The 24,974-nt window shown below is 37.6% G+C and overlaps 1 protein-coding gene across 2 annotated transcripts in view; it reads right to left on the bottom strand.

Moving 5' to 3' along the window:
- The window catches only part of helz (helicase with zinc finger), an 85,186-nt gene that overhangs the window by 11,114 nt on the left and 49,098 nt on the right, over nt 1–24,974 (bottom strand). For both annotated transcript variants that reach the window (XM_065263375.2, XM_065263376.2), the window contains exons 19-23: nt 24,478–24,625; nt 23,677–23,860; nt 21,245–21,473; nt 10,289–10,493; nt 2,835–2,886 (exon numbers count right to left, since the gene is read on the bottom strand). In XM_065263375.2, the coding sequence (XP_065119447.1) occupies nt 2,835–2,886; nt 10,289–10,493; nt 21,245–21,473; nt 23,677–23,860; nt 24,478–24,625 (818 nt within the window). The remainder of the gene's footprint in view (nt 1–2,834; nt 2,887–10,288; nt 10,494–21,244; nt 21,474–23,676; nt 23,861–24,477; nt 24,626–24,974) is intronic.

Genomic DNA, 24,974 nt, shown 5'->3' with positions numbered 1-24,974 from the left:
CTTTAGCCGATTTGGATATGAATACCCTCAAAATAAAGCTGAGAGTGTGCACTGTAAGCCAATAGTCATAATATGACTGTAACGAATACATTTTGGCAAACAGCTAAAATAACACAAAATGTGCCTCTGTTCCAATACTTATGGAGGGCACTGTACATGCATATCAGTAGCCAAGCCATTTAAACTTTTTATTTATCTAAAAAAATAAATGTAACATGATTAAAATGCTATAAGAAACATTGCACTAAAGGGAAACATGGGGAAATCAGACTTTGACAGAAAACCAGATCCATAACAATCACGGTTTAATACTAAAACACTTCACAACGCTACTGCGGAGATATCACTTTCTGCAACCAGTTAGGCTCCGCCCACAAAAAAGTCATCTCTGTTTGCAAACACGAAAGTGGTCTATTCCTTTTATATTGAATATTAAAATTGATTTAATTCCTAATTACATAAAAATTGTGTACTTTTACTTTTCTTGAGTAAAAGTACAAAAATACTAAATGTTTAAAATACTTAAATATAAACCAAAAACTTGAAATTATGAAATGTAGGGGAGTAAAAATTATGATAATATGCTTTGGAATGTATGTTTTCCAAAGAAAAACACTAATAAAATACAAATACTTAAAAATGTATTTTTATGTAGAAAGTAAAAATACTTAACTCTTTCACCGCCAGCGTTTTTAAAAAAAGTTGCCAGCCAGCGCCAGCGTTTTTCATGATTTTCACCAAAGTTTAATGCCTTCCAGAAAATGTTGTTCTTTAAATATATAAACATACAATATACCAAATGAAAGAACAGACCCTCCGTTTCATCCTACCTTTAGTGGTTCTTTTGTAATCAGCTTTTGAATATGGGTAGGTTTTTGCAAAAACACCACATTTTGAGCAAAAAGCAGAGATAATTCCATTTTTGTGACGGACTTTTCATAGAGATCATATTCAGAGCGATCTTTAAACAGACACGGACATGCAGCAGCTTGCCATAGGGCAATACTTCCTGGTTTTAAATGTTGCGGAAGGTTGGTGGATAATAGCGGTATTGCGGAAAGACAGAAAATCTCGTCATTGGCGGGGAAGTGTTTTCTCTTATTTGACGAGATATCTCGTCAATGGCGGGGAAAGAGTTAAGTAGTGTCCGCCTCTGGTTAGCTTGTTTGATAAGTTATGCCCACAGGATCATAAATACATTGGTTACTCTTTTTTGGATGTTTAAAACGCCTCTTTTAATCAAAATCCAACATTTATATATATTATTGCGTGAGGTTTTTTCCTCCATATGGCCTATACAAACCTAAGCAAATAACATATTGTAATAAAGGAAGATGTTTTTACGCGTGACGCCATTAAGGTCATGTAAACACACATAATCTGCTTTTTATTATTCAGTTTTATTAAAAAGTCTGCACTTTTCAAAATGATATATTCAAGTTGTCCTTTTTTTCTGGTGAAATAAATGTTTATAAATGTATTTTTATTGTGATTAGGTTTTATTCTATGCTCTTAGATATTTATTGATTGAGGTAAACTGTATTACAGCTAGTGTTAGACCGATATATTGTGATATCATATAAATCTTTTTAATCAGCCTGTAAATTTCACTGTAATTTAATTTGTTGGTAATGAAAAGACACTCAGTGTCACTCAATGTAAAGCCAAACTCTGACAGACAGTAAAATGACCAATCATTATTTACTTTTTAACATGACTTTATGTTGCGTCACACACAACACACTGGTTCAACACACTTATTCAAACAATACCGTGAGATGTCAGATCCACAGTAATTATATCTTATGTAAATTATTAATTATACTAGGGCTGTCAAAAGATTAATCGTGATTAATCGCATTCAAAATAAAAGTTTGTGTTTACATAACATATGTGTGTGTAGTGTGTATAATTATTATTTATATATAAAAACACACACAGTCATGTATATATTTAAGAAAAATTGGTTATATTTATATATAAAATATTGATATTTCTATATAATATAAATTATATAAATGTATATACAGTATATAAATGCAAATAATTCCTAAATATATACAAGAATGTGTGAGTATTTATATATACATAATATTTACACACAGACACACACGTTACGTAAACACAAACTTTTATTTTGGATGTGATTAATCGCGATTAACCCTCTGACAGCACTAAATTATACAAATATGTACTTTAAAAGGGATTATTTCTAAATACTATGCAAAACAAATGTTTATGTAGTTGTACCAAATGTTCAGTTAGTCTCTTATTTACCGCAATTAAATTTGTGTAATATCGGTCATACAAAAAAATCTACCACTAATTACAGCATTTGTATTGTCAATTATAGCACATGTAATGTTATTAATAAAAAAAGTAAAGGTGGTAACGTTACCATGTTGGCATGTGTTTTTAATGTGGTGTATTTGACATCTGCAATAAAGTAACAAAATAAAATAAATAAAATAATTAAGATTAAATAAAAAATTCAATGAACCCATTTATGAAGTAACATTAACCCAATGTTTAAATAAAAGTGAAAACATCCTTTGGGGTAAAAACAAAACCAATTGGTGGGTTCAAATTAACAACCCAACTTGATAGGTCAAGATAGCACAGCACGTCTTCTGTCCTATATTTACACAGCCGTTGGGCTAAAAAAATTTTATTTGGACATTTACTATCCTAATGAATTTTGGCATAAAAAATTATAATTTTTAACCATACTATGTAGACTTTATAATGAACACAGCCTTTGCTTTAGGCAATAGTGCACCTGATTTTATTATAAAACTATTATGTTCAGGCCTTTAAGAAGAAGAGGGACTTACCAAAGCCTTCAGGTGGAAAGGGCTCTGTGTGATTGGCCAGCTGTCCTTTCGCCTGCAGAAAAGAGGAAGAAGAGGGTTTGGGTGAATCATTATTGGCGGGGGGTTGTGGGATCTTACACATCAAGTTTACTAACTATAGCCAAAGGATTAGTGGGTCGCGCTTTTTCAGTCTGCGCAGGACGTCACCCTTCGCAACAGTATTGCCGTGAGGCAGCACTGATTTGTCAAAACAGTTACAGCGATTTACTTCCACACGGTCAGGCAGGACTCATCCAAGACGGTCTAGATACGTGGGTGGAGGGTGTTGGTTCCACCCGGGCGGAGCTGAAGACAAATGAGAGCAGAGGGCGGCTTGAGGGGACGATTGCGAGCGTGCATTTGAAGAAAAACTGTTACACTCGCTTGCCTGAAATGCATCCCACGACTTCCGAGGCCACTGATGTGATCCGTTGGGAATTCGTGCCTTTTCATAACGGATCAATGTTGTTTAAGTGCTTTACGGTGTCAACCCCCTCGTTCTGCCGGCCCGAGCGTGACTGCTCTGAGGTCAGCGAGTATTTACGTGAATTGTACGCGTAAACTGCAGATCGTGCGTAATGCCGCTTGTCATTTCAATAGTGTTTGATGAGTGTCGTACTGTGAAATTACACAGTGGAAGAATAGGGAAACACCTGTGACAAAACCATTGACGATAATTACACGCAACAGATGAACGTAACTTAAAAACTAAATGTACTGTACGACCAAAGCTGCTTTTGGAGATTAACACCACAAGTCTCCAATTTCAGCACTACCAAATCCATCCATGCTTTAGTTATAAAAGTTGCTTTCGAATTGGGCCGTCACCATGGCAATGCTGCATTAATCCTCATATCTCTCATCAAATAACCTCCACAAACCGAAAGCCAGCTTTTCATCATTGCTTTTGGAAGAGCCACACAAAATCTTTTCTATGATCGTCTGTGCTCTCTATAAACACAAGCGGCAATGCAGCTATGATTATTACAATCACTGTTATGGTCTTTTTTGTCTAATTTCTATAAATATCAGTAATGTTTTTAGTTAACTGAATATTATATCTAATATTAGGAGTATGAATCTCACAAAGTATGTATAAGGTGGTTTTGAATTGCACCATGGCGCCACATTTTCCCCATCTTCATTATTATAACATAAAAGAATACACAAATCTTTGCCAAACATATACAGAGCTTAAATTTATTAGACAACCACCCAATGTAAGGTTAGTTTCACAGCGGACTAAACTAAAACCTGAAGTATAGTTTATTTAGTATAGATTTATTTAAAGTTTATATAGTGTACACAGACGTTCGGCACATGAGCATTGTGACAAAATGCAATGCATCTCCTTGACTACATACCACATTCTCCTACACGCGCATGTGAGACCTACACGTACAAAGTATGCGCGGTTGCAAAAAACGGCAGCGTGCATACTATTCCGATGACAAAATTTGCATCACACGTACTGCAAGTGAACCATCGTGAGAACTATACTTTTAGCGTAACAGTATTTTATGTTTTAGTAGGGGTGCAACAATACATTGATATAGATCGATGTATTGATTACATTTCCAACGATCTGATGCATCGATGCCACACATAAAATGTCGATTTGTGTTACATTTATTTTGACACTGTCCACAACCTCGTTCCTTGACGTAACGCCCATCTACGCATTTCGTTTATTTTTGTGAGCTATTATCAGCAACTGAATGCGTGGTTGTTAGGGATGTTAACAATTAATCGATCTTCGATTAATTGTCGATAAGAATTTACTCGATAAAACTTAACGATTGTTGAAAAACAAGATCATGCACGTGTGTGCGGCGCATGCGCAAAACACATACAGTCGGAGAAAAAAAAATTAAGCGAGCGCGCAAAAGTTAAACTACTAGCTATGATCACAACGATGCTTGATGCCAAGCACACGCATGTGCTTTTTAACGTCATGCTAGACAAGGCTGGCTGGCTGCCAACGCAACGAAATGACATCCGCAGTGGATCTGAGAAGGTCCGATGCAGAAAATGCAAATACGTTTAGGATACTGAAAGCAAAGACCCTATTCAGGGAAGCCTGCAAGATTAGCATAGCAACGCTGCTATATACAGAGAAGGAGACCAGAAGCCGCTTTTAATGAACAGATTAAAATGTAATCTTAAATTATGGCAAGAAACTGTCAAATGTAAACTGTAACTGACTGTCGTTACACCCTGAATGCCCGCAACATATATCACTGATCATCATTATTGACTGGCTGAGGCGCTGCGTGTTTTCTAATGGAAGGTTGCCATCTCCGTAATATAAGCATCTTTGCTGAAAGTACGTCTAAGCTGAGGTGACGACGAGAAAAGTGCACTTCGTGTGCTTCTTGGATATAATTACAAACAGTGTATCAACGACTCGGAAAGCGAGGTAAACAACTTGATAAATAACACTTGATGATAATAAAACTGTTATTTTGACATGGACTTTCATGCGTCTGTTGCAGAGTGCCCATGTGAGGCGGAGTTATACACTGTGTCTATTAGTAATTATATTTCATTACGAGATAAGTTTAAATTGATGATTTCATCAAAACAACAACTACATTGACTCATTTTACAATCCCACTAGCATGTTATTTAGACAAAATAAAATCTTTTAATTCGCGTGAGGAAGCTGTCGTTTTTATGCACACTTTTATGTCATTGGCTATATGCCACTGCAGTGAAAGCTTATTGCACTATTACTGTTAACGATTATTCGATTGATTGATCGTTAATTTAAATGATCATCGAATATGGAATATTGCATAAATTGACATCCCTAGTGGTTGTAGCTGCAAAAAAGGCCATCATAAGTTTGATTTCCCATCATAAGCTTAATTTTGTGTGCCATTTTTGCCTCTTTTATTTTTCTTTATAAAAGTGCACCTATTTCGTAGCTAAAACAATGTTAACAATGTTATTTTGTGTATTTGGTATAATATCATGTGTTCGCTTGGTTTATGGTTTAAAAAAACACATTATTTTCCACATACTGTACATTTTTGTTGCTCCAGATATCCCTGCCTTCCTCAAACGCTCTGATTTGTTACAAAGCTCATCGATCTGAAAAGCGCAGTGTGCTCCGATTGGCCTGCTTACCAGTACATTGTGATTGGCCTGAATACCTCTGACGTCAGCCAGAAGTGTGACGCTCCTTACCATGTTTGTAAGATTAGCTCACAATGCAATGCTGACAGGAGTTAATATCGTCTTTACTACCTTATCAATACAAGCCAAATCTGATTCATGAACAAGCTGATCGATCAACTTTACCAGGGCGGCTTAAGCCGAACGTGGCAGATTAATAAAGTAAGGACACTTAAACATGAAACCATGTCTGCATTTGTGATCGTAAAAACTACAAACGCTACTCTGCACTGTACAAAACTTGTGTTTAAGTCATGGTTTGCGAGTCAGAAGCGGGCGGGGTTATGATAATGAGCGTTGTGTCCACAACAACCGGCCCAGGAAGTAAACAGTTGCCTACAATCCGTGTGTTTGTTGTAGTCCAAGAAAAGAGATTTACATTGGAGACGATAACTTGTGTCATCTGCATTTGTGAGTTATTAAAAATCTAACTGCTTTAAGGCGGGGTGTGTGATTTTTGAAAAGAGAGTCGAGCTGACTTCCAAAACACACTTATAGCCAATCAGCAGTAAGGGGCGTGTCTACTAACCGACATCTTTGCCTGGGTTGCGTATGTGTGGGACGGGTCTATCAAAAGAAGGTTCAGATCCTATTGGGGTAGGGGTGTGTTTGTTTAGGTGATTTCAAACATTGGCTTTCAGAGATCATGCACCCCACCTTTAACTAGGCATTTAATATTTATTATTAAGGTATCGATAAATTAATTGAATCCAATCGTAATTGCATCAAAGAAATGTTTGATGAATCAGCTAATATTGCAGCGAAGGTGGAGATGATCGATACTCTGTCGTATTGCAATGAACACCCCTAGTACTGTGTGTTATGTGTTATCTAGGAGTATGTGTAAACTCTTAGTCACAGTAGTATTTCTAAAATATAATTATTTTGTTATCCCTGAATTTTCTAATTTACAGTTTTACAAGAAAGGCAGAAAAAATAATAAATCACTTTTTTGTTCTTATTCAGATGACCAATTCCAGTTTTTGCTTGCAGTCCTTAATAATAAAAAAATAAAGCTAATTAATCTGAATTTATTTCTGACTTCTTTAATGTGTTGTCTCAAATTTGTGAATACAAATTTAAATTCAGTTTGACATTCATCACTTCTGTACAAAATGGTGAAACATTAATAACGTTCTAAAAAAAGAGAGTCCGCATTAAAACAAAGAGGATGTCTACTCTATTTTGGCATGAGAGTCTTCCTCTCTTCAGGGATGATGATTGACTGGCATGGATCAAACTCTTTGTTAATGTCCGCGGAGAATCGCGAGCGTGAATTCATGTCACAGCGAGTCACATCAAACCTTCTGCTGTTGACCGTATCTGACCACTTCTTTGTGGAGGCGCGAGGGATGACCAGAGTGATAAAACACCAAGAATATCTTTCTATTGTAGGAAGGTCTAAGGTAATTTTAAAAGTTCCAGTGTGACTGTGTTGAATTGAAGAGGAACTCAATAAAATGAAAGTCAAAACAGCTACTGTTACATACCACATTTCATATGTATTTAGAAATGAAACTGCTTATGAGAGTCTGGATTGTGCTTGGTTAAGATAACCAGTTGGATTCAAATGACACATTTTCCTCGATGTGGTTGCTATGGTGAGTGGGGTTTTTTTTTAGTGAAGTGCTATGTACTTGACTGAGTATTCAAAAGAGACCACCTCCACCTTTTATAATTTTCTGGCCTTTAGATATGATTTGTGTCATATTAAATCACATCCATCCATCATAAACATAATCCATAGTACTCAAATGTGTTAATAAATGTGTACATTTAAAGAGCCTTGTATATATATGTAAATATACGCAATAACGTGAAAAAAAAACACATTAATTCACGACTGCTCCCATGTGTTTGTGACTAAGAATTTAAATCCAAAAAGTTTTCCCATTCTAGTTATACTGTTAACTTAAAATTTCTTTAGACAGATCCATCTTTTCTATAAATTTTCCAATAATTCAAGTGATCTGAAGAGTTTAAAGCTCCTTTCTACTTTATTTATTTTTTCCGCGATTGCTGTGGGCACAGGTGTCATGCAGCTTACTTCTGGGTCCTAAAGTACACACGATTTCTCACAACATACGCAGACAGATTTGATGATTTATCCTGTGCTGTGTTTGTTTATATGAAAATCTGATTTACTCACTTGTGTTTTATCTGAAGTAAACTACAATAAACATTTACCTCACAACCCCAATGTGCCATGATTTGTTATTTATTTGATGTTTATGTGAACAAAAAAAGTGCACTTACATGTAAAATCTATTTTAAATTTGGTTTGCATCAGTACTTATTTTGACATTTCTAGAAATTGTTATCAAAACCATGATAATATTGATAACAGTGGTGATTTTGGTCACTATAAGCATGATGTAAAAAATACAGTTTCATCTCTAGCTATGATTGACTTCTTTATACCATTCTTTAAAATGAAAATGTTCAAATAAGATATTACGGTGTCAATCACGCCTTTCACCTTGCCAATAAGGACATTGCAAACTTTTTGTAAAGGCTATTTACAGTTTTGTTTGTTCAAACTGTTGTATTTCATTCTGACGAGCACTCTCTGTGCAGACACAGCGCATCATCTGCACTGAAATAGATGCAGTCAGCACAGACATGTTTCATATGCAGCTATAATTCGGCAGGTACAACTGCCACGTGAGGTTTAGGTCATGGTTTCAGTCATTTGTACTTTGGTTTGTTGCTTTTGAAAAATAGAGCTGAGTGACAGAGCGTGAACGCAGGAGGGAGAAAGATCGCACACGAAAAGGGGTAACGTCACTCTATACAACTTTTCCTGTCACTGAACAAAAGAGCAAAAAAAATTGCCTAAGGAAGCGTGTACACCAAAGCGTTTAAACACAGCTAAAAACACCAGGTGGACGCAGACTGTGCGAGCTTGCCGCCTTTTTTCAGCTGAGCAGTGATATTTCTGCATTGTTTATCAGTCTTGGAACAAAGTGCCGGTTGGTTGTTGTGATGTTTGTCCCACCTTTCCTCCACTGTGATTGGACGGCCGAGTGAGAAGTGACATTGACGTGTTTCACCCAAAGCAGGGTTCCCTCACCTTAGTGATGTTTAAATTCAAGGGTCTTTTAAGGACTTTCCAGATCCAATATCCTCAAATTCAAGGACTAAATGTGGGGACACATTTCAAGTGAGAGCAAGATTACATCGTGTTACCTTTTAAGAGACATGGTTACAGTTCCCTTTCGAGGGAACTCGCGCTGCGTCACTGCGGAGACACTTTGGGGACGCCTCCAGGGGTAAGTGCGTCTGAATGTGTATATCAAATTCAACCAATGGTGAGGCTTAACGACAAAGACAGGGTGACGCGGGAGCCAGGAAGTATATCGCAATCTGAAATATTGCCAAAGACGGGGTTACAGGGACGCAGAACGTATGGCAAGGGAGACGCAGCGCCTCGTTCCCTTCTCAGGGAACAACAGTTACATACGTAACCCGAGACGTTTTCATGTGTCAAACACAACTATGCAAAAAAGCATTTTGGTATAAATCAACATTTGCATACAGAAGATATAAGCGTTTAAAATGAACAGTTTAGCAAGTGTGCTTAAAAGGCTAGACATTTTATATTATCCTACACTACACAGGGAATAATATGGATTTTTTCCCAGAAAACATTTTTTCTTTCATAAAATGGATATAAGCACTTTCAATGACCTGTATCTATGTATGTAAATTTTCAAAAACTTCCCAGGCCCTTGAATTATTTCCCCCAGATTCACAAACTTTCAGGATTTCAAGGACCCGTTGGAACCCTGACAAAGTTGAACAACTCTCAGTTGAAAAAACTGCCAAGTGCCAGCGCTCAGCTCGGCTTTTTTGAAAAGCGCGGCACTTCCATTGGAAACCATTGAAAACAAACGCTGGCGTAAACGCTTTGGTGTGCACGCTACTTAATTGGTTCTGGAGTTCCGAAATTTTGCCTGTGCAGATGCAGTTTCATTTTTAATGCAGAAAAAACCATGCTGATGTTTCAATTTGACGGTATGAAACTTCAATTCAAAATCTCGATTTCCCGATTTAAATCTGTAAAATCGGCCAGCCCTACACAAAGGCAACATCAATTTTTGTTGAATAAAGAAAGACAAACACTGCGGATGGAAAAATGGCGAGTACTTAAATGCAGTTTCAGATTTCTGAAAAATACATATTTTGCCTTTAAAGGAATTCGAACTTTCGCTGGGTTATTTAAAAAGCTAAAAATGAAGGAGTGAGCCTCTTACCTTTGGTGGAGAGTGCTGGTGTTTGCCAGGAGCCTGTGGATGTTGCAAGCGCAGGGCTCGAGGGATGAACTCTGGGGCGAGTGGATTGAGCACATAGGTCTTCTTCAGCTCCAGGGCCTCCAGCTGGATCTTAATCTGTTCAAAACTGATGCCGTGTAGACTGTGGTTCTCATGACATATGGAGATGAAGGTCTCCCAGAACTTTCTGTAATGAACCAAACAAATGCATTTTTAAGATTTATTTTCTCACAAGGAAATATAAATCCAGATTGAAGTTCTCATGACTGTTCAACCACATACAAAAACACAAAAGTGTATTATGAGTCACATGGAAACAAAAATAAACATGCGCTTTATCATAACCCTTGACATCATAAATAATCATCAATGCAGACAGTCGAATCAAAAAGCACTCTTTTAAACAGTATAACCAAAGTATTTTGAAGATACATTCATAAGTATATTTTTTATGTCCAATGGCTATCACCTGAGGATATGATTATGAGAAGTGGGGTGTAGAAGGATCAAGGATTCTGGGTAGGTGTTACCAGGAGCATTACACAAGCAACACTAAAGAGACCATGTAACCTCCAGAAGCTGCAAGCTACACTACAGGCTAGGGTTGTAACGGTATACCGGTTTGGCGGTATACCATGATATTAACTTTCACGATTATCATACCGTAAACATTTGCTTGTACACGGTTTTGGGGGAAAAAAATAAAGCAGATCTCACCTCCGCTACTGCACAAACGCAACTTAATTCGGCTTGACTGCTAGGCTCCTCTACTCGTTTTATGTACAGCAGAGAAAATGTCAGAGCCAGAGACTACAAATTCTAACCTCTATCCCCCACCAGAAAAAAAGTTAAAATCTACAGTATGGAAATACTTTGGGTATCCAAAAAACAAATGCAGGGTTGTTCTTTAAGATGGATATCCAGTTTGCAAGAAATGTGGACGAAGAGTGGCTGCAAGAAGAGACACTAAAGCCCATTTAAGTGATTTATATTACAGATCAATTTAAGTTGATTATACTTGATTATAGTTGATATAATAAAAACTATACTCACTCACTATTTCACTCACTATATGACGATGTGAACAAATGAATACATCCAGAGCAGCTCTGAGATAATTTAATAAGTATTTCATTATTTTATTAAAAAAATAAAAATTAAAAATAGTAATAAATTAAGAATCAAATTTAAATTTTTTCAAAAGTGTTGTTTTTTTCCAAAAATGTTTGACGACAAACCATATTTTCAACCCAAACCCCCTATCTGTTTTTTATTAATTTAACTCTTTCCCCGCCATTGACGAGATATCTCGTCAATTAAGAGAAAACGCTTCCCCGCCAATGACGAGATTTTCTGTGTTTCCGCAATACCGCTATTATCCACCAGGTGGCGCCCTTCCGCAACTTTTTAAAACCGGAAGTATTGCTCTATGGCAAGCGGCTGCATGTCCGTGTCTGTTTTAAAGATCGCTCTGAATGGGATCTCTATGAAAAGTCCGTCATAAAAATGGAATTATTTTAGCTTTTTGCTCAAAATGTGGTGTTTTTGCAAAAACCTACCCATATTCAAAAGCTGATTGCAAAAGAACCACTAAAGGTAGGATGAAACGGTTTTTTTTTTGTTTGAAAGCAGAGGGTCTGTTCTTTCATTTGGTATATTGTATGTTTATATATTTAAAGAAGAACATTTTCTGGAAGGCATTAAACTTGGGTGAAAATCATGAAAAACACTGGCGCTGGCTGGCAACTTTTTTTTAAAACGCTGGCGGTGAAAGAGTTAAGGGTCATTGTAGCTAATGATTATAATAATAAGTGTTTAATACCGTCAAACCGTGGAACCGTGATAGTTTCTGAGACGATTATCATACCGTGGAAATCTCATACCGTTACAACCCTACTACAGGCTATTTACATAAGCATAGCTAACTACACTGAATAAAGCAGAAGTAACAATATATTCATAAATAAAACTTCTGCCAAAACAACCATTTCCACCCTACTTTATTGTTCGACAGAGGTTTTAGAGCTTAAGGTTTATTTTGTGAGTCGATCTCCAACAACATGATAAATACACAGACCAAACAATTCCACCCAATCTGATTCCCCAAGACAGAAAAACATTCATTATTAAAACGGCAAGTAGGACGAGGATGACAACTGGGCCGCATGTCGAACAAAATGAGACGTCACATGCATTCAAATACTTCAGTTACTGACTCGGTCGAGTGTGAAAACAGTTTGTGCGCCACCGCATAACAGCTTATTGAATCAAAATATAAATCACACAATTTAAGATCCAAATCTGATCACATGGGTGAGCGACAAAGCGCCTAAACTGACAAATGGAAGCTGAAATATTAAAGATTCTCTTTCCAACTTGGATGAGAAAATGCTCAATGCCGACTTCGGTGACATCAATGTCAGACCTCCACTGAGGGACACAACACTGGAGATGTTAGGTTGCTATGATCTTTAGCAGCTGATCTTCTCTGGCTCTGAGAAAAAAACTAAGAGAGGTTTTGTAACTCTTTAAAGGTGCCAAAAAATGCATTGAAATAATAAGTTAACACATTTCGTGCTAGCCTTTTTTCCTCCGAAGTTGCCATCCAACATTTTTGTGATTTTCACAAAATGCCTTCCAGAAAAATGTTCTTCTTTAAATGTACAAACATACAATATATCAAAAGAAAGAACAGACCCTCTGCTTTCAAACACACAAACAAAGAAAACGGAAAAATAAACATTTATCCTATCTTCATTTGTCTCTTTTATCACCTCTCAAATATGGGTAGGTTTCTTCAAAAATAACTCTTTAAAGGGGCCATGGCACAAGACTTTTTTTTTAAGATGTCAAAGAAATCTTTGGTGTCCCCAGAGCACATATGTGAAGTTTAAGCTCAAAATACCATATAAATAATTTATTATAGCATGTTAAAATTGCCACTTTGTTGGCAAAACTGTGCCGTTTTGGGTGTGTCCTTTAAAATGCAAATGAGCTGATGAAACTCAAACACTGATCACAATGATGGTGGTTTGTTGCAATTAAAACTCAATTGTGGTTTTCTCTGCACTAAATGGCAGTGTTGTGGTTGGATAGTGCAGATTAAGGGGCAGAATTATTATAATAAGAGCTCCTTATGACATCATAAGGAGAGCCACATTTCAACTACCTATTTTTTCATGTGTTGGTAGAGAATGGTTTACCAAAACTAAGTTACTGGGTTGATCTTTTTCACATTTTCTAGGTTGACAGAAGCACTGGGGACCCAATCATAGCACTTAAACATGGAAAAAGTCAGATTTACATGTCATGGCCCCTTTAACTCTTTCCCCACCATTGACAAGTTATCTCATCAATTAAGAGAAAACATTTGCATTAAAAAACGTGTTCCTTATGAATTTTTATGTTAATTTGCAATACCGCGATTATCCACTAGATTAGCTTTTACCCAATTTATAAAAATAAAAAAATGAAGACAAAACATTATTTACTAATTTTAAACTCTGTGTATGTTTTGACAATCGTTCTGAATCTGATCTCTAACACAATTCCTTCACAAAAATGCAATTATTTCAGCTTCCTAAAAAAATATTTTTAAAGAAAAATACCCATATTTAAGACTTTATAAGCAAAGAAAAAATATAGATAGGGTGAAACGTTTTTTTCCCCGTTTTGTTTGTATGTTTATTGTTTGTTTGAAAGCAGAGGGTCTGTTCTTTCATTTGATATATTTGTAAGTTTATGTATTTTAAGAAGAAAATTTTCCTGGAAGGCATTTTGTGAAACTTCTGTGAAAAATCACAAAAAAAATGCTGGCAGGCCACTTTTAAAAAATTGGCTGGCGGGGAATGAGTTAAGCAAAAAGCTGAAATAATTGCATTTTTGTAAAGACTTTTGTTAAAGATCAGATTCAAAGCAATCATCAAAACATACAGTGACCCGTTCCTTTTGGAACATAACGATATTGTTGACAAGAATTATGTATGAACTTTTATTGATACTGATATTGTTTTTTGAGGACAAATTGAATTATGATAATGTTTTATACATGTTCGTAATAAAATAAATAAATTAATAAACAACGGAAAAATTTAAATCACTTACTGTTATTGACCGATTCACTATTTGTCTATATTTAATTTCTATACGAATACTACACAATCCAGTTTTTTTACTTTACATTTAATTGCTTTCAATTCAATTTCTGAATGTTGTAATTATTTGAATTTGCCATGAAGATTTGTGCTGATATTGTGTTAAAAATAAAATAAATAAACAATTGAGTTTTTGTATTTGAAAAGTACAGTATTGTTAGATCAATCTGAAAATGTTTATTTTATTTGTATGTTTGTTCTGTTGTATTTATTTTGTGCTATTGTTAATTTATTACGACAACATGAGTCAAAAGCAATAAAAATGATAATCTGGCCTGTTTTATTTTAATGCTTTTTAGTGCAGTTACAGAAAACTTTGTCTCGTGTTTCATGTTAACATATTTCTAGATGCATCTTTTTTGTAAAACAGATCAGCGTATGGTTTTCAATCTGCTAGTAAAGCAACTCTGTCCTATTTAGTTTGACATTACGACATTATTCATGCAACTAATTTAGTTAATCAAAATCAACATTTATGATATTGATGTTCCTTCAGAACAGATTATTAACTGTTGACAATGACAACTGCTGTTGAAACTGACACATGGGAAATAAAGTTAATCGGCAAAGAGGACACAGTTGTGTCAATAGTCTTGAACAGCTAAATATTGGCATATTCATCCGCCTGGATGATGTATAAGTCTATTACAAGAAAGCATCTGGCACATATGTTTTAAAGACGTGATCCATGCTATTGTCGAGAGGAGGATATAATAACATACTTCAGCTACATAAGGGGGAGAATAACTGATATTAATTTGGCAGCGTGATAAGGCTTAACACACTTGATATTGCTCTGTCAACTCATTGGGCAAATCTCTATAGCAACAACTCGAGCAGAGACGTAGCAGACAGAAAAGACCTTCAATATCCCTGTCGGGAAATTTGTCCTGATCCCAGCAGAGTTAAAAAATTTCACAATATCACACAACAACAACACAGGCAATATCAGCAACAGACAGCCGAGACATTAAGTTGAGTTAGTGCTCGCAATACGCTGCGACATCGCAAGCAATGCTTTCCGACCCCCACCCCTTCCTTAGACGGCAGCGCTCATTTCAGATAATGTGACGAGACCTTGAGGAAGCAGAACTGATTGAAATAATCAACAGCGAGATCAGGAGATGACAAGGCTGAAGATACAGTGACAGAACCAATTATACGCAAAACAGCTTGTAGTCAACAGACAACTAGAACTGCAGCTAAACAAAAGTCTCTTCTGTCACAGGCAAATGGCTGAATCTCAAAAATACACATCCTGGTCAAACTCTGCAGCAAAAATCTAAAATAAAAACATATTATATTATAGAAAAATATATTAGACCAGCTTAAACCTGCTTCAACTGGGAAAGCTGGTGTAGCAGGCTGGTTTTAGAGGGGATTGACACTTATAGCTGGTCTTAGGTGGAAGATCATTTGACCCACCAGCTTGACCAGGCTGGAAGCTTGCACAAGCTTAGCTAAGCTGGTTTCAGTTGTCGTCCAAGCTTGGCAACGCTAGTTAAGCTGGTCTTCAAGCTTGGTCAGGATAGCCCAAAACCCCTCTTAAACTAAACTTCTACACTAGTTTAAGCAACTTGACCAGGCTGAAAGCTCGGCCAACTTGGCTGGTTTAAGATGGAAGTAGCTGGTTGAAGAAGGTTGTCCCAGACTGGCAAAGCTAGTTAAGCTGGTCTTCCAGCCTGAACAGCTAAAAAAGTGCCCCAAACTCTTCTAAAACTAGCCTGCTACACCAGCTTTAGCAGCTAAGAGACCAATTAAAACCAGCCAACCTACTTAAATTGGTTTTAGCTGGGTGAGCTGGTGTAGCAGGCTGGTTTTAGAGGGGATTGACACTTATAGCTGGTCTTAGTTGAAAGATCATTTGACCCACCAGCTTAAACCAGCTTGACCAGGCAGGAAGCTCGCACCAGCTTGGCTGGTTTCAGCCTGGCAACGTTAGTTAAAGCGTAACTAAACCCCTGGTCAGAGCCTGACTCCGCCCACTGGCAATATTTGAAAAATGCAAGAAAAGTGGGCAGATCCCAACGGAGATAGAGGGGACGAACTAAGCTCGTACCAAGTGTGTGGTGAGATCGTAACAAGGGCGTGGTGAGCTTGAATCTGCTTACGTCACGAGTCATTTTTTGGACCCAACATCCAATAGGAAAATTCAACTGCAGTAGCCACCGTTCAACCTGAAGAGGGCAGCACTCAGACGTTTTTACACCATATATTGCAGTATTGAAACACTTTATATCCAAATGTCAAAAAACTTACTAAAATCAATGAACAGCACTAATAAAGCATCATTCTTACAGATCAGTAACTAAAAAAAGTTGGTTTAGGGTTTAGTTACTCTTTAAGCTGGTCTTCAACCTTGGTCAGGGTGGTCTCAGCCTGACCAGCAAAGACCAGCTAAAAAGTGCCCAAAACTACTCTTAAACTAACTTGCTACACTAGTTTAAGCAACTTGACCAGGCTGGAAGCTTGGCCACCTTGGCTAAGCTTGTTGACTGGTTTAAAATGGAAGTAGCTGGTTGAAGATGGTTGTCCCAGACTGGCAAAGCTAGTTTAGCTGGTCTTCCAGCCTGAACAGCTGAAAAGTGCCCAAAACTCCTCTAAAACTAGCCTGCTACACTAGCTTTAGCAGCTAAAAGACCGATTAAAACCAGCCAACCTACTTAGGCTGGTTTTAGCTGGGTAAGCAGGTGTAGCACGCTGGTTTTAGAGGGGTTTGGGACTTTTAGCTGGTCTTAGCTGGTCAGGCTGGAAGACCTGTTGACCCACCAGCTTAAACCAGCTTGACCAGGCAGGAAGTTTGCACCAGTTTGGCTGGTTTCAGATGTTGTTCCAGCCTGGCAACCTTAGTTAAGCTGGTCTTTAAGCTTGGTCAGGATGGTCTCAGCCTCACCAGCTAAGACCAGCTAAAAAGTGCCCAAAACTACTCTTAAACTAACTTGCTACACTAGTTTAAGCAACTTGACCAGGCTGGAAGCTTGGCCACCTTGGCTAAGCTTGTTGGCTGGTCTAAGATGGAAGTAGCTGGTTGAAGATGGTTGTCCCAGACTGGCAAAGCTAGTTAAGCTGGTCTTCCAGCCTGAACAGCTAAAAAGTGCCCAAAACTCCTCTAAACCTAGCCTGCTACACCAGCTTTAGCAGCTAAGAGACCAATTAAAACCAGCCAACCTACTTAGGCTGGTTTTAGCTGGGTAAGCAGGTGTAGCACGCTGGTTTTAGAGGGGTCTGAGACTTTAAGCTGGTGAGGCTGGAAGACCTGTTGACCCACCAGCTTAAACCAGCTTGACCAGGCTGGAAGCTTGGCCAGCTTGGCTAAGCTGGTCTTAGTTTGTTGTCCCAGACTGGCAAAGCTAGTTAAGCTGGTCTTCCAGCCTGAACAGCTAAAAAGTGCCCCAAACCACTCTGTAAGGATGATAATGCAAATAGTATCCCTGTGGCTCTATTTGGTAAAACTTTGCATTACGAGAGCAATAGTCATGGGTTTGATTCCAGGGAACACACATTCTGTCAAGATATCCTTCTAAAAATTACACACTGCACCTTTAAAAGTGGATTTTGCATAATAGGTGCCCTTTAACACAATACCAGTAATGGGTTAAAAATTCAAAACAATATTTTTTGTATCAATTTTAGCTAGTTAAGCTGGTCACTTTGATAAAAGTGTCTGACAAATTCATAAATGTAAATTAAATTAAAAATTTGTAATAATTGTAAAAAGGTAAATAAAAGAAATCACTCTAATACATTAAAATGATTGTATTTCAATATTTTGAATTACAAAAAAGCCAGAGAAGTAAAACTCTAAAGGAGTGGATCTATCGGTTAACTCGTGTGTTGGGATGTTTCATTTTTGAGGAAAATCAACTTATGATGAATTACTTATAGTTGTTCTCTAGATATTAAGGCAATAAAACTTATTTGTTTTTCCCAGTACACTGGTCACATCTCAGGAAATAAACATTTTGATTGAAGCTATAATAGCGCTTGGTGTGAATTGATCATCAGGTGAGTCATAAGTGCAATGTTTAGATGACGGAGTTCTGTTAAACACACAGATCATCTCGTCTTCATTGCACACACACCGATTTAATTGCCAGGCCCTTCGGCTTGACATTTCCTTTGGCCAGGCTTTACCGATTGGTTGTTGGGAGTCTGTCTCCATAGCGACAAGGGAGCTGCAGCTAGGGAGGATAGAGCCGATGGAGCAGCGGGCTGCTAGTGAAGTGACAGACAGCACTCTGAGGGAGTGTCAACACATACAAACAAACACATACACAAACAGACAGACAGACAGATTGCCCGACACCACCTAACAGCAACACACATAGCACACACAAGAGTTTAAATACAGGAGTTCAAAGGTCATGAGGAAACACACAGACCTGCAAGATACTTTATTACTTAAAGCTAATGTTTTGTTATTAGAGTTCAGATATAAAAAATTCAGATTTTCAGATAAACTCCATCTTCATCTGAAAAAACAGAAACCGTATGCATTTCAATAAACATTTGTCAGAGAAAAATATTTTGGAGTTTTTTTGGTCACTTTCATAATGCATGCATGTAAGGGTGACCATATGTGCCATTTTTCCTAGACACGTCCTGGTCAGGATTTCGGGTGTGCCCTCCGGAAGTTGCTTTTGTCGACTGCTTATGTCATGTATGAAATGTAACTGGTGCTTTTCTGTAACAGAGCCTGAAATAATAAACATCAATGATTTATGAGGGCGACAAATGCGACTAATGGAGGACGCACCCAAAATCCTGGCCAGGATGTGTCCGGGAAAAATGGCACATATTTAATGGCATTACAAAGCTATGAAGGGCCAGAACCCTTTTTAATATAACTCCCAATTGTGTTCATTTGGAGAAAAAAATCCACATACACCCAGGAAAGCATGAGAGGGAGTAAATGATGAGATAATTTTCCACTTCTAGTCAACTATTCCTTTAATTGAGTTAAAAATCTAAAGAATGCAACATATAAGTTGATACAACTTACTAGTACGGTAACGGTTATTTATATATTTGTTGCATTTATAATTTACCCAGAGGCTTCCAGATATAAAACTAAAAACGATACAGAAAATATTGTTTTGAATTTTTAACCCATTACTGGTATTGTGTTAAAGGGCACCTATTATGCAAAATCCACTTTTAAAGGTGCAGTGTGTAATTTTTAAAAGGATATCTTGACAGAATTGCAAAATTATATACAAAACTGCATTATCAGGGGTGTATAAAGACCTTTCATAATGAACCCTTATGTTTTTATTACCTTAGTATAAGACGTTTTTATCCACATACTGAGGGTCCCCTTACAAGGAAGTCGCCATTTTGTGCCACCATGTTTCTACAGAAGCCCTTAACGCAAAGATGACATGGTTGTCTGGTGGCGGTTACCGTAGCTTCTCTATGCATTTCAAAAACAAGGGGTGAGCAGTGAACTGAGCCATAGGTTGCAATTCACAACCTTACCACTAGATACAGCTAAAATTTACACACTGCACCTTTAAAAGGTGTTTGGACATAAATGTGTGTTGGCAGACACAACCACCCAACACAAAAAAAAACCACTCAATCCCCATTTAACCAAAGTAGTCTCATTAAACATACCGTTCTGATTTTCTTATCAATGTGACATCACACCGACAAAGCCCCGCCCAGGGCCACTGCACTGAATGACAGTACTGCATTACCATAGTTTCTGCTGTCCACCATCTCTCAATAGTGAGATACTATTGTCTCAAGGAGATCCACATAAAATGAGTCGAGTATGTTACTTTAACATTGGAGTTTTTGAGAAAGGGAAACGCACTGCATTGTGGGAATCATTGCTCTTAAGATGCATAGAATACATAACTCGAAAACATTTAAAAGCAAAAAAGAAATATAATTGCAAAATGTATGTAACCGACTAAACTGATTTTAAATCTTCCATCTTACGGCCTTGACTGGATTCCAATGTGATGCCACATGCATTAGGCCTAAGAACGGATAAATCAAACTGAAATGAATGAATTAATTATATTTAAACCAGAACAAATATAAATATATACAGCAGCTCTTAAATAGAGTGGTCACCAAAGTCAGTGACATCACAACTAATGGCAGATGCAATTGAACTAAAACAGCAAAGAAAGAGCTTGTGAATCCACGTCGAAAAAGGTGAATCAGCGCAGATCCCAAACCATCTTCATAATAACGCAGGCTCTGCTAGCACACTTAAGAAATAACTTCATGCTGTGGTTGAGAGGGTGCAAGTGCATTTGCTTCATGCTGTCTATTAAATAGAAACCCTGAAGAGAGATGTCAAATGATTTGAGGTCTCTACCGCATCATCCATGCGTGAGGAGTGCGGCAGTCAAGGACTGACAGCGTTGCAGTGCATCATGGGAACTCCGACTACACGGGTACTCACCATTTCCCGCATACACATTCAAAACAAGTTGACCAACAAACCAAAGGCTTATTCACGCCAAGTTTGAATTCTCAGCACATGAAAACGTGTGGTTCGGTCCCATTAGGGAGCCAAGTAAACATTTACGATGTCAAACTAGAATTAGGCATATAGCAAGAAATCTGACCTCACTCTGGGTGAAGCAGTTTTTCATTTTCTTTCACGGCAGTGGAGAGATCTACGTGAATTGTTTATCAATCAGTCTACACATTTGGGCGTAAAACTATGTGTTTGGACAACCCCCCCACCGCAAAACCGTGATATTGTTGCTGTTTTTTTAACATACTGTCATGTTTTAATTCGAATCTAAAAGCATCCGATTACCTGCAACGTCCCACCGAGCAGAGCGCAATGGGGTCTCCCACCACGGCCACCAGGGACTGAGCTCGAGTGATGGCGGTGTTGAGCAGCTTGTAGTTGGACAGAAAGCCGTAGTCCAGGTCTTCAGTGGAGTCCTCCACCATCTGCTCCTTCCTCTTGATGGCCGTCTGCTTGTGTTTACAGGTGTGACGGGTGCGAACGGTGCTCAGGAACAGCACGCGAAACTGCTTACCTACAGACAGATGGAGAATCAAGTATAAATGGCTGGTGCTGCTGGTAGTGACGATGATGTTGAAGTCGAGCGATCGTGGCATAGTTTGCTTTTCATAGCAAGTAAATGCATTTGAAAATTTATAAATTATATGTGACAAAACATGTATCATAATCTTATCTTTAGTGATAATAAAAAAACATATAGAAAAGCCTCATTGACTTTTTGACGAGGGAACCCATGTGAAGCTAATATCAGGCTGACCTACAAAAATAAATCACCCCTGTAGCTCTCTATATGACTAATGGTTAACATTAAAGGAATATTAAAGGAATATTAAAGGAAAAAAAATCCTGTTCATTTACTCACGACCCATCACATCTGGTCTTGCACTAGCCATGTGACGTGCCAGCGCAACCTTATGTATTACATAATCACATTAAAAGGTAAACCGCGTGTCGCAATAAAAAGACGATTTGGTTAGTAAGAAGTACTTATCAATCTAAAATCATTATGAGTTTGAGTTGTTTATAACGTGCATTTAAAAAAGCAACACTTGTTAAACAAAATCATTTAAAATATTCTTTATTATTATGAAAATAAAATTTGAAGAACAGCGTTATAAATATTCTTCTAGACATTTCCTGGAATAGTGTTTGTAATGGTACTTCTTCTGTGGCACAATTGGAGTTTCTGCACGAGAGCGCCCTCTGGCTTTTGGGTGTGCTGGTATTTCACAGTAATTCATTCATTGAGTAAATGCGCATTTGCACGATTAATCGTTACAGCCCTGGTTTACAAGTACGGAGGAAGAGGACCGTTCTGACATTACGACGTAAGCGTGACCTTTCAGCGTGATTACGCAATGCGCAAGGTCGCGTTGGCACGTCATACGGCTACTGAAAGACGAGAATTTTTAAACACACAATGCTTATTTTTTTTCTTGCCAAAAATGATGTGCATTTTGCTAGATAAGACCCTTATGCCTCGTTTGGGATCATTTACAGCCCTTTGAAGCTGCACTGAAAGTGCAATTTTAAACTGCAATGAAACTTTTGGGGTCCAATAGTCACTTAAACTAAGAAAAATCCTGAAATGTTTTCCTCAAAAACGTAATTTCTTCTCGACTGAACAAAGAAAGACAAACAACTTGGATGACATGGGGGTGAGTAAATTATCAAGATTTTTTTATGAAAGTGGAGTAATCCTTTAAACACCTGCCCACATTGACTAGGTGACATCAGCCGATAAGCAGACGCCAAAGCAAGATTACAAACTGGAGTAGAATCCGCCAATGCAAACGCACACAATAAAAACAGTATGTAATGAAAATAAGGTCCATATGGACATTAAAAGAGCTGTAAATAAGCAATACATGTAATCGAGTGAGTCTCGCATACAATGACAGAACATATGAAATATAGAGACTGTCTCTGCTGATAAAGTCCTCAAATTTTGGGATGTACAGCTGATATTTGCAGTCACGTTAACATGAATCACGTAATTCATTTTGATTCATCCCTGTGCCGGATGAGGAATTTCCCCATCCTGTAAAAAGGTGATTTCAACGCAACAGGCCGAGCTGTCAAACATTATCAATTATGCACAAAGCAATCTGGTTTTTCAAATGACACCAGCAGGAGAGCAGCTCTTCTCTGAGAAACTAAACACAAAAAGCTGGCTGAAATACTGACAGGTAAACTTGCTCTCTCTCACGGGCCTTGTTTTGGGCCAACACATAATCGGCCACTGCTATCCAAACTTTACACATGTAAGGTTTAAATTAGCAATCAAAAATTCACAAGAGTGAAAACTATTACATAAACTATTATCTAATGTGAAAATAAACATGAAATAGCTAAAAAAAAAAATCACATATTAATAACTAGAATTTTGCATTTAACACTGTTACCCCATGATCTACCATCTTTCAAAATAAAGATTTTGAAAGAAGTGACATTATTTGGACTATCTATCATGATAGGGAGTAATTAAAGATGTGCTTTCTTGTAAATGAGCATTTGTTATCAGACTCTTCTGCCAACAAACCGGTATTTCTGATTGGCTTGAGGCCGGTATTATGTGGATTTAAAGCGAAAGTATTTCGAGAGCATTTGGGTTAATATCATTATCTTATTTTGTTCAGTGGCGATTTCTTCAATTCTATTTTTATTGTTTATACACTAATAACAACCAGTTAAATCCGTCAGCATCTGTTGCTCACCCTGGACGTTGAGCACTCTCTCCACGCTGACCTCGTGCATCCTCTTTTTGCGAAGTTCGGCTCGGATACGGAAGACCTGGTCGGCGTAGGGCGAAACCACCCCGATGCTTCCCTCATCCAGCTTTCCCCAGGCCACCGGCCACTTCTTCCTCATTTCCTCCACACGTTCAACTATCTCAAAAACCTGTATAGCACAAAAGTTCAGAACAGACTCTTAATGATATCCACCAGTGGATCTGTTTCTGAAAGACCCACAGGAGACACAACAGCCCATGGGAAATAAGAAACGTCAACACCTAATCCAATACGAATTGCAAATGAATTGCTGTATGTCCGATGACGAATTACGCATCATTAAATCTTTAAAGGTGCCAAAGAATGCATTGAAATAATATGTAACATCAATAGTAGAACTTCAGCCTAAACCTTAGCATATAGCATTAACTAGCATATAGCGCTAACTCAACAGTCCCAACTTTGTTTTTAGCATTGTAATTAATTTGATGTGTAATTTAATGTTGGGGCGTACATCTTGACTGTAACATCACAGTTGGTGTTATGTTGAGATTGGTCTGTTTTCCAGCAGTCTTTTGCATGCATGAGGTTTACATACGAAGGAGGAAACAATCGTTTGAGGCTCACCATATGTCATTACCATGTACAGAAGCATCCCAATCTACCCAAATTCACCATATAATTTAAAAGATTTGAACGAAACTCATTTTATACAATGCTTTAATTTAAGCACATAAAGACCATGCAGACGGTGACTGAAATGAAGATCATATAAAAGTGAGTAACCTCAGCGTTGTTATAGTAAGCTGTGCTGTTCTTCTCCTGGACGTCCTCTCCACGTGCAGTGAAGAAAGTGAGAGGGTAGAAATCTTTATGGGGCGGCTGTTTCCCACTGGCCATCAGTTTGCCGTCATAGAAGAGATCAGATGTATAGCTGCAGACAGACAGAAATCAGCTCAGTCAACAAAATACAAACACTTAATAGATACAATATACAAACCTATAATTCCACGTGACAATTAATGCAGAGTCACATTAAAAACGCAACCCGTTGCCAAAATTATTTATCATTTATCATGTCCTGATTCAATTCAAGTTAAACTACACACTCACTGTAGCATAAATGCCAACTGCTAAAGAATATACAATACGTTTGCATTTATTGCATTTGACAGACACTTTTACAAGCTATACATTTGATTACGGTGGCAAAACGATTAATCACGACTAATTGTTCGTAGAAAAAAAGTTTTTGTTTGCATCATATATATACACGTGTGTAC

The sequence above is a fragment of the Paramisgurnus dabryanus genome, chromosome 3 (genome assembly GCF_030506205.2).
Source record: "Paramisgurnus dabryanus chromosome 3, PD_genome_1.1, whole genome shotgun sequence".
In the NCBI taxonomy this organism is placed as follows: Eukaryota; Metazoa; Chordata; class Actinopteri; order Cypriniformes; family Cobitidae; genus Paramisgurnus; species Paramisgurnus dabryanus.
Note: the sequence above shows the minus strand (reverse complement) of the source record. Positions and strands in the feature narration are given on the sequence as shown.